The following is a 12,169-nucleotide window of genomic DNA, read 5'->3' on the forward strand; positions in this document are numbered from 1 at the left end:
TGTATTCCGATTTCCGGATCGATAAAAACCTGATTCTCGCTACCGACACACATCCGCTCGATTCTAGACGCGCGACGCCGCGCTGCGCCGATGCGGCGAAAGCTAGCAAATCACCCCGAGTGCGTGAGTCTGACCCTTCTGTGACGAAATGGGCAATTGGGTTCCGCCCGCCATGCACGCAATCGACCATGGTGTGCACAGATTCCAACCTCCAACCCGGTCAAGAAGATGCGAGCATCCGCTGTTGCTGACTCCTTTCAAGATCTGTGCTGCCAGGCCGTCGCCGATCGACTTCAACGGCGCCGATCAGTGATCCCATGCCCCACGAGTGCACTCTCTGGCCTTGATTTCTGCAATCGGCATCTCGGGGCTCACTTCTCGGAAAAAGCGACACAGATCTGCTGCTCCCCTCCGTCCTGAAGTGCAGCAGAAAGGATATTGCACAAACCGTCGGAGAGACGATGGGCTACTCTCTGGAAGCCGGACTTGTATTTCACCGGTTTCTGACACGAGTGCTTTCTACGTTTCATTAGCATTGCCAGGTTCTAATCCAGATTACTTCTCGTAGCAATTCGTATATCTGATAGAAATGCCGAGGTGGACTATCTGCTGTGTTTGAGTTTCAGTTCTCGGATTGCATCAATGGCTTGTGGGGTGATGAGCGCGGTGTTCTGCCTGGAACCGGCACCGGCACCGGCATCGTGGCATGTGCCCTCGTTTATGAAGTCTGGCACCACTGTGGAGGCTGAGAGTTGCACTGGTATTGCGATGGCGTCAATGCTTCTCACCAGTCCGTCTTTCTCCATGGCATTCATGTACGGTACCCTCAAGCAGGGCTTTTCCAACCACTGGCTGATGGAGAATGTGATTGGAGAGGGTCACGCGCACGTCATCGGTGTTGCGAAAACAAAGCATCGACATCCTCTTGTTTGCGGGCCGTTTCAAGTGCCGTTCCTGCTGCACATGCCAAATTCTGGTCACCAAGTGAAGGGAGAGGTGTATGCTGTAAGATCCCTGATCTCGGTTCTTTATTCCTTTGTCCATTAAGCTTCAGTAGGTCTGCTGCCGTCTTCACATTGCGATCAGTCATGCCTTCTGTGCATTAACCTCACACTGTCCTGTTAACCCTTCCAGCTTGATCAACTTGCCGTGGAATTGCTGGACAACTTAGAACGCGTGAGCAAAGGGCACTGTATGCGCCGGCCTCTTGTTTTAACTGGCCTTCGATCCCTGGAAGTCGATTGCGCACCGTCGAGTGAAGTCCTCTCTGAAGCTTACTTTGCCCACTTGGCATTGCAGCTCGGATTGTCGAGGGCACCCCACTTAGAAGCCTACACGAAAAAGGAGACAGTCAACTACGTCTATAGGGAAGACAGACCTAAGGATCGAACTTTTCTGGAGCATGTGAACCATTTGATTGAATGCCACGGCCTTGTACCTTCCACGTACGAGTAGTCCAGTCCGCTTAGAGCAGTTGGGTTGCTTCCTGCAGAGCTAACAAAGAGCCAACTCTATCAACGATGCTAGCTTCACCGGGTGAGAGGTTACCGTTTCACACACTACGGTCCTCTTTGTACAACTCCGGCGAAGCAAACGATGGAGCTTCACCGGCTTGGTTTCACTCATCTCCAGCCGCGGTAGTCTGCGACATTCACGTCCTGATGCTGGTTCTGATTCTGCCTTACCGATGAACACAAGGCTTCGAACTGCATTGGACACCGTAAAGTTCAGCAGCTGAATTGAATTTTACACTCAAATGGGTAGCTATAGAGATGCCCTTGTGATTTGTGCCCATGTGAAACAGGGCACATGAATCATGACCAAAGAAATATGTTCATTGGATAGACGCTCCTGACACTAAGTAACTATTGAATTTTAACACATTCCCTCACGGAAACACCCAACAGTAATACAGAATGTGACTACTATTGCTCGGCAAATGCTCTTGATTGATTTATACAGAAACCGCCTACCAGTCACAGCAGTCACCACCTTCCAGTATCAGCTACACTCTATGCTAGCGGGATTTCAAGCTCAATGTAAAGAAGGATTTCTCTAAACTGTACATTAGCTTATATACTGGTAGTTATGATTTACATTAATGTATAGGAAGTCAAATGAATGTATTCATCCAACACTCTCACTCTTTCATTTTTACTTTCTACAATCAAATGTTATTAATCATCTCCCACTCATTTGTTGTGGAAAGTGGTAATGCCGAGTGAAGTGCGGAATTGGACAAGGTAATCTCGTGGGAAAGCTTTTGTGAAAATATCAGAAACTTGATCTTGTGTCAAAATGTAGTGAAAATCAATTTTTTGTGTCTCCTACAACTTACAAATGAAGAAATATTTGGTGTTAATATGTTTACTTTGTTTATGAAAAAACTGGGATTTTAACAAGTGCAATGGCGCCTTTTTTGTCACAAAAAATAGTAATTTGTGGATTTTGGGTTGTTGCAATACTACTTAATAATTGGGTTAACCAGATGACATCTTTGGTGGTCTCAACCAATGCAAGTAATTTTGCAGTGGTGGTGGAGTTTGTTGTACACGATTGGCGTTGGCTAGTCTATGAAATGGCTCCATTAATTAGCAGAAAAAACATACCCAGTTCAACTCTTTTGATCATGAAGGTCACCTGTAAAATCTGAATTGAAATAACTTCAATGGTGAAGATCACCTATTTTTTGAAACCGAAGTCACAATGTGATTGTTTCTTTGAGATATCAGAGGATTCTTTCTGGTGCATTCCAATAAAAGAATTTTGGTAGTTGTTGATATTAGATCACCTTGCTGAGTGCAAAAGTGATATCAAGATGAATTAAAATTATGGCATATATATAGTAGTCAATGCCTTGAGTATATGATTCAAGTGTTATTGGATCTCCTTGTAAATTAGCAGAAAAAAAACACTGGATTCTACAGGGGTTGATAATGGGTTACAGTCTTGCATATTGAAACAGTTGAAGACTTCAGTCACATATCAATGCTAATGAAGAAAAATCAATTGACAAGGTTGATGACGTTGGATTTGAAAACCAACAGAATAGAATGATGTTTCATGGCTAGACTAAAAATCTCATGATAATTGATATCTAATTTTTGAGTGAAATCTATAACAACAAGCTGGATTTTATATTTTTGGAGATCATTGATAGAATTGTATTTGATTTTGTATATCCACTTGCAATGAATTGGTTCCTATTCAAATGGAAGAGGTTGGAAGTCCCAAGTGTGATTTTCAATTAACAAATCATACTTAGACTTTATAGCTTTTGTCCATTGAACAGAGTTAGTAGAAGCAAGAGCATGGTTGTAAGTCTGAGATTTAAGGAATTACTCACCAATTGTAACAAGATAAGCAACAAAATTAAAATGTAGATAAATAAAAGTATTTATTGTAGAAAAGGATCCAACACATGACACAAAATTTAAAATGTTTGGCATTCATTGATAGCATTGTTGTCTAGAGAGGATTGAAAAATCTTGGGTTTAATCATTTTATAAAGTAGAAATAAAATTTTGTAATGGAATCTGAGCTTCCTTTGGTCCATTGTCTCTCACTGTTTTAGAATTATTTGGAGTTAAAATTTTTTTTGAGGATTCAGATGGAAGAGCATTCAATATGGCATTAAAAACATGATCTAGTTTCAAAATAGAAGTTGTGTCTTGTGATGTCGCTATAGGAAGAGGTGGATTCAATTTAATAGATAAAAGAGGTAGAGGATAAAAAAATAGGGAAGGTGTTGGAATTGAAACAACTAAAATTCTCATCAATTCTTACATCAGAGCTCTTAATAACTTTATTGTGAACCGGATTCCAAAATCTATAATCTTTATTAGATAAAGAATATTCAACAAAAATTAGTGGTGTACTTTTTGCTTCAAGCTTTAAACGTTTCTATTTATTGATGTATACATATGCAAGAGAGCCAAATACTTTGTAATGAGATATCAAGGGTTTAGAACCAAACCACTTTTTAAAGGATTTTTGATTTGGAAGTTAACAGTTTAGTTTAAAATGTATACTATATTAATAGCTTTGACCTAGAGATAAAGAAGTAATGCCTTTTCATACAATATGGATCTTAAAACTGGAAATATAATATAATGTAATTTCTCTTTTGATATAACTATTTGATTGTAAAGTATAAATAGCACTACATTTGTGATGAATTGTAAAATCACTAAGATTTTTTTTTGAAAGTTGAATTAAAACATTTACTTGATTTATCCATCCTTATATATATATATATATATATAGAAGTAGATTGTTCTTGTTTTATAATCTTTAGAACATATTGAAACTAATCAAGAATTTTAGATTTGCATTTTGAAAAATGAACAAAACAAAAAGATGTTGCATTATCTTCAAAAAGAATGAAATACTAAGAGCCACCAATATACTGAACATTAAATTTATTGGAGATGTCACCATGTAAAAAATCACCTAGAATGGAGGTTTTGACCTTATTGTTATTGTGCCAAAAAGTGGATTTAGTCTGTTTTTGAAGCATACAACCATGACAAAGAATTTTTTTTGATGTTACATTACTTAAGTCAAAATTTGAAAGAGAATGATGTTTTTTTTTTTTTATTTTATTTTTTATTTAATAATTGGAATATTGATGTGAGCAATTTTCTTGAGCCATAAATTGATATGATTAGATCAAATGTGAGCCGAAATAATACTAATAGTAGTAAATCTTTGATTCAGGATAATTAGCTGTTGAATATGTAGTGTCTCAACGGATGTTTTTTAGAATAACGGAGGGCTTTAATAAAACCATTGTTATAATAAATTGATATAAGCAGTTGACTTTCTTGCCTTCTAAAACCGTATCTCTTATATTTGACAAAAACTTAAAAGCTCTAGATATAGTTATAAATGAGGTATCAAATTCAGAAACAATTCCAACATAGAATTTTTTTTGTTCAAGCAAAGGAACATAAATCACATTAACAAGCAGTTTGAGTAAAGAAATATTGTGGTTTTGTTGTGTTACATAGATGTTACCTCAATTGGAAGCCCAAGTGTACAAGCGTCAACAATTGTTACTGGCTAACTACCTTCTAGAATTGGATAATATTTATTAAATCATTTATGGCAGTTTGTTGAATGTTCAATAGTGGCAAAGCCATTATATCAAAATTTATCATGAGATAATGTCAAATAAATGTGTAACAAGGAGGTAGAAATCATGAACACATAATAGAATTTTTTAAGATTGAAACAAATGATAACTTATCATAAGTTACTTTGTTGTTGTCAAAGTTAGAATAATAATAAAGATTTTGAGGCTTATCTACAAATAAAAAATGCAAGATCATCCAAATCATCTTGTATACCTTAAATGGAAAGTAGGCTATTGTGCCGAAGTAGTAGTTTTTATAAATTGAAAACAGTTGTTCTTTTGGTACATTTTCCCAAGCAACAAGTATGCAATTATAGCTTGGAGGAAGACTCAACATAATTTTTGTAATCAACATACTTTCCGATATGTCATGTTATAAATCTTTTAATAACAAAGCCATGTCCTTAATATTTTGAATAAATAAGCTAATATCACCGATTTGTAATATTTTATAGTTGTAGAACTTACCTTATAACTAAAAAATATTTTTGGCGATTTGTTGAAGGTAGATAAAACAAAGTTAAAAGTAAATAAGTACTAAAAGTTAACTATGGTGTAACTTGTTAGTTTGGAGAGAATATAAGAAGACAATCCAAACATGATTAACATTATGTATTAATATTTTATTGATCCCATCTATTAATTTGATCTTGTATCTTTGGAGTATTCCTAGTTGCTAATATAATAGGTTGGCAATCAAGTTCACTAATTACACCATAAATCTACTTAACTTGCAGTATAATTTCTATATAAAACTTGTAGATAGAGAATTAATCTCCATTAAAAATATCAACTCTAAAAATTTCTTGTTTTTTCATGATCAAAGAAAAGAGGGAGTTGACAAATTTAAAAGTAAATAAGTGCTAAAAGTTATAACATAAAATTAAAGTACAAAGTTAATAAAGAGCATTGGAAGTTATAATACAAAATTAATATCATATTACTTTGTAAAAAAGTATTAATTTTTTTAATACATGGTGTTAAATAATTAACAAGAATTGAACAAAAAAATACATGAAAAACTTAAAATCAAAAAAATGAAGGAATTTTTTCAACCAAATATAATTATGTTACAAACATCAAAGATATTAATTACAAAGAACCAAACAATCAATACACTCTTGTATCACTAAAAAAGAGTAGATAATCACTTAAAGATGGTATAATATTAAGACTAGAATGGATATTACTAAAGATAAGAAGATCAAAGACTCTTGAAACAAGACTAGGGACAAAAAAGATATTAACAAGAGTAAAAAAAGACTTCACTCTTTCTTGCATATATACTATCTAATTAGGAGTTACATGATAATGTCCTATAGGACCTTCAATACATGTCCAACTTGCAAGATAATTTTCTTTCATGTGTAGAAAATGGCTAATTTATATTATAATTTACCAATATGTATAACATGTGGCCAACTTATTGATGAAGTTATCAACATATCAATTACTTGCAGAAACACATATAAAGTCAAATCTGCATCTATGAAGCTTCTAAGATGCTTCTCCATAAGACATTATCAAATTTATGTACTTCTATTTACTTCTATTTAACTCCTTTAATCTACATAAATACAAGTGTTATGTCAATGACAACAAGAAGTGCAATATGTTCACATCATAGAGGCCTATAATCTACTAAATTTTAATATATTTATTTATAAAAATATATAAAAAATAATAAAAAATGTGATTATATTACTCACCAAATGCTCTTAATTTATTTATATAGAAACTACCTTCTAATCACAACACTATTAGCTAAATTCTATGCTAGTGGAATTACAAGCTCAATGTAAAAAATAATTATTATAAATTATACATTAGCTTATATATTATTAGTTATACTTTAAATTTAAATATAATAAGTCAAATGAATGTATTTATCAAATAGTAACATGTAAAGAAGTGTCCATGCATTTGTTTTTAGTGCCAATAATTGAAGATGCTATGAGTTTAAGCAATAATCCAAATGATCTTATATGAAAAAAAATTACATTGAAAAAAATAAAAAAAATAAAAAAATAAATGATGAAACAACTAAATAATGCATATTATTGCTACTTATATATGAATATAGGCAATAAAATAGAAATTCTTATCCTTTGCTTGTTTTTATATGATAGTGGATTGTGGCATGTCTTAGCAACAACTTGACATAGTTAAATATTAAAAAATAGTGTTTAGCAAGTTTGCATGGTGATGTGTAAGGTATTCAAGTTAATAAGAATGATCTTACCATATATGTATCATTAATAGAGTGAAATTGCAATCATAGAATAGCTGCTATATGAGATATTTTAAAGTGTAACTTTAGAAACACAAAAATAGAAGCATGTAAGATATTAGAAATTTCTTGAGTTTTATATTGAGAATAATAATACTTCAAAGAGAGATCACTAAATCAAAGTTTGTTAGTAAAAGAATAAGATGGATTAACAAAGTTATTAAGACTTTAATTCCTAAGAAGTAAGATTAAAAATGACAAAGAATAGATTTTAAAGAATATCCGTCTACTATAATAAAGCTTGAAATACATAGTGTTTTAGAATGAAGAAGAAAAACCATACATATTGTGGACATCTAAAAAATTCATAGAATCTAAATATCTTAAAGAAAACCAATAATTAATATTATATTGGCTTTAATGGACACTTTAATAAACTAAAGAGTCAAAAAAACTTAATAATAAGTTAAAAGTTGGATATATAGATATATATATATATATATATATATATATATAAAAGAATATTCTATATAATGATTGCATAAAAATAACAACTATTTATATACATGCAAGTTGACTTTATTATCAAAGAGTAAAATTGAAAATTAAATTCAAAACTATAAAAATTATTTTAGAAAGTACGTTTATTCTAGTAAATAAAGAAGAAAAATATAATGAATGGTAGAAAAATAAGAAAGGTTAGAATTACATGAAGAGATGACTACTTAAATAAAGTTAAATTTCTATTTAAATTTTTGGGATATAATATTGTGTAAAAAAATCCATTATTTCAGAGAAAAATAAAATAATATATATATATATATATATATATGAAAATAGAATTAAAAAAAAAATCATAAATCCAAATTAGATAAGATATTTGCAATAGATGGCTTCATTTCAAATTGGCTTTAGGTGTTTATAAAGAAGAGAAAAAATAAAGATGTAAAAACAAGTGATAATTACAAAAAAGTATAGATTAGATTTTGAATGATGTCTTTAAATAAGCTTTAAAGATACTAGAGTATAAATGGTGTTATTATCTTATAATATCTTAGCTATATATAATATGATATTGTACAATAATAAAATAACTACAATATGGTTTATATTTTAGAATATATACAAAGAAATATATATATATATAAAATAAAATATTTAACATAGTTCAAAACCATAACTTAATTGGAGACTTAAACAAATGAAGAAAGATCCTAAAAATGATGAAAAAAAAAAATTTAGAGCAATATCAAAGGGATATTTAATATATACAAGATGAAGTTGAAATTTAAAAAGTAAATAAAATAAGAAAAGAACGTTGGAAGAATTTTAGTATTAATATGAAATAAACACAATTCAATATTAATTAATCAAAGTACAACAAAAAAAAAGACCCAAAAGAGGATTTCAAAGCCCTATTGCATGAAATGGCTTTTAGAAGAAGAAAAAAACTCAATGTGCAGTATTATTGAAAATATTGCAGAACAAATTTAGGCTTTAAATATAATTCAAAATTCATTTTTTTCTAAAAAATTCTTTTTTAGATAATTTCAAATATTTAATTTATTTTATTTATTTTAAAATTTTAAAATTAATAATTATGCATAAAAATTAATTAATTAAATAAATTTCTAAATTTTATATAGTTATATTAAAAAAAATTATTAATATACTATAAGTTATTCTTCTGAAGTCAAATAAGATTTGTAGAAGTAAGATTACTAATAGGCAATATCTTTCTATTGTATAAAAGAATAATTAAGCTTTTTAAAAAAAATCCAAGAATAAGGTGAAATTTTATGAAATTCTAATAAGTTATACTTAGATATTAATTCAAAAGTCTCAAAAGATTATTTACTAAAAATAAGATTTTAAATAATTTTAAATCAAAATAATATTTTTTAAAATTTTATATCTTCTTTAATAAAATTAACTAGGTTTTTATTAATTGTATTTATTGACTTAACCTTCAAGTGTTTGCAAGTCTATGTTACTTGGTCCTTTCTTATTCTATTGATCAATGTATAGATCAATTCTTTTATAAAATTATTTTATGCTATATACTATAAAAACTTTTTAAATTTGGTTCAAAGTTTTCAATACTTATTTGTATATAAATATCATTTTTATACCAAATAAGTACTTAAAGACTATATATATATATATATATATATATATATATAAGATTATATTTTGATTTACTTCAAAAAAATTAATAAAAAATATAGATATTTTTTTATTATTCATTTAAAACTTTATTGAAATTTTATTTTAAAATTTATATCATATTGAAAGATTTATAAGAAATAGTAGAAATGCAATATTACATAAGCATTCTAAAATCTTGGGAGATGTCACATAAAGATGGCTATACTAATGTTAGAATTTTAATGAAAATCTGGTTGCTAATGTTAAAGCTATATGAAGTCTCTTATTCTTCTAATAATTATCAATCTTTCTTGTTTATAATTATTATGTTGATACGTAAAGTTTTAATTTTTATTAAGATTATAACTAGCACAAATTTGGAAGTAGATTGTCCTATATTTTAGAAAAAGGAAAATTGGCACTACCTTGATGCATTGACTATCTTAATCAATGGTCTAGAATCTCTATTCATTTTCTTCCATTATCAAGGTGTTCTTTCTCCAATGTATTACATTTTTATTAATAATTTATTTTTATCTAGATCATAAAATTATAGTTGCTAATTGATTGACTTAAAAAGATTACTACATTTTTTTGTTTGAGACTAAGTTTTGTCTTTTTAAAGTAAAAATTTATTATTACTCCAATCAAATTATGTATTTATTTATTTATTTATTTTTATCTAGAAATTTTTTTCTCTAAAATTAAAGAAATTAAGTTAATTTATAAAATAGTAGAAATATCAATCTATTCAATTATTTATTTCTTTAAGATCAATTTTTAATAAAACACATAATATTTAGAAATATAGTATTATCTAAAGATCAACTATTTTACATTAAGTTATCCACCTATTTACACAATTTTTTAATCTATAATAAAATAAAAGTCCTTTTATGTGCTTCAATTTTGTTAAACTCAAGTGACATTTTGAAGAAAAAAAAGCACCTCACTTTGCAATTCAGTACTACTTCCTTAAGATATCTTTAAAAGATTTCAACAAGAGTAATATTAGATAAAATTATTTTATGATAATTCTTATAAATTGCTAAATTATGGCACTTTAACAATCACTTGCTACTTATATTTTATTTTTTCCAACTTCTTTTATTCATTCTTTCTCTTATCTATTTTTAAACATTATTTTCTAATATGTACCACTCTTTTGTTTTAAGACCTAATTAATTATCAATGCCTTATTCTATTCAATATAAGCTTTAAATGAATTAATAGAATCAAGTCAATTGGATTGAGTTGACTCAATTGTTTAATATCTTTCTAAATTCACTCAATTGACTGAATTCTCCCATTAATAAGAAGATTGAAGCCAAAAGAATCAAGAACATAGGTCCTTCTATCAACATAGCTAACTTCATATCAAAAAAAATAAATATATATATATATATATATATATATTTTATTTCTTGTAGATAAAACTTTACAAAGAGTAGAAAATTAAATACTAATAGTAAAGGATATCAAATCAAAAGAATAATTTAATATAATAAGTTAATATTTTTATAAAAAATATAAGTCAAATATATAAAAGTGATATTTTTTAAATATAAATATTATCTAAAATTACCTAATAGTCTAAAATAATAATAATTAAGGTAAAGAATTTATAGATTTTTATCAAAGAAGACGTAGAACTTTAAAAATATATAAATATATATATATATATATATATATATATATATATATATATATTATAATATAATGTATTTGGTAGTTGAAACAAGAATTTTAACAATAAAAAATAATTATCTCAAACTCTAGAAAATAAATAAGGATTATAAAAGAAACCTAACTTACTAGTGTGTATTATAACAGTTGCATAAAATCAGTACACCATACAAAAACCACTTTAACACACATCTATTAGGACATGTTAGATGCCTTGGAGACTGACAAGAAAATAAAACAAATCTTTTGCAACTTTTTTTTGGTCAAATGAAGACCACATCATAAAATTACATATTCTTAGAAGAATGCACAGGACAAAACTCACAAAAGAAAGTTTTTTTTTGCAAATAGAATTATAATTAGGATATAATTAGTAACCATACTAAGAAGCATAGGTATTTGGAGAGCAATAAAAGCAGATATTACATCAAAAATAAATAGTAGCATTTGGAGGCATATTCTGAAAACTTCGGAATGTAAGAAAGATTTGTTTAGCCAAATAAGTATAAAATTTATAATATATATATATATATATATATATATATATTTGCATATTTAAGTTGAAGCAATGAAGACACTTGTAGCAGCCTGATTAATTTGCTATCTTGATATGTATATTTATATTTTCAATCATCAACTAAGAAATAATATCACAATCACCTTAACATAAAAAGATTGATTCACATAAAATATTAAATTAAACAATAATTATATATTTTTTATTCTATTAAGGTTTCTAAATAAATAAGTATATTCAAATAATTATAAAATTAAAAAAAAGTATAACCTTGTATCTCATTGGCATTACCATTAACTACCAAGAAAATAATAATAACTCTACAACTTATGAATATATTTTTATTTTTATTTTACATCTTTCAATATATATATATATATATATATATATATATTTTTTTTTTTCTTTTTTAGAAGTTACAAATTTATACAATCTAATTGCAAAATCACTA

At 28.3% G+C, this 12,169-nt stretch overlaps 1 protein-coding gene across 1 annotated transcript; it reads left to right on the forward strand.

Moving 5' to 3' along the window:
- Positions 1–491: 491 nt before the first annotated feature.
- LOC112277798 (putative gamma-glutamylcyclotransferase At3g02910) lies at positions 492–2,195 on the forward strand. Its single transcript, XM_024510528.3, has 2 exons — positions 492–1,005; positions 1,135–2,195. The coding sequence occupies exons 1-2, from the start codon at positions 643–645 to the stop codon at positions 1,453–1,455; spliced, it is 684 nt and encodes a 227-aa protein (XP_024366296.1). The 5' UTR covers positions 492–642; the 3' UTR covers positions 1,456–2,195.
- The last annotated feature ends 9,974 nt before the right edge of the window (positions 2,196–12,169 follow it).

The sequence above is a fragment of the Physcomitrium patens genome, chromosome 26 (genome assembly GCF_059467195.1).
Source record: "Physcomitrium patens ecotype Gransden chromosome 26, ASM5946719v1, whole genome shotgun sequence".
Classification (NCBI taxonomy): Eukaryota; Viridiplantae; Streptophyta; class Bryopsida; order Funariales; family Funariaceae; genus Physcomitrium; species Physcomitrium patens.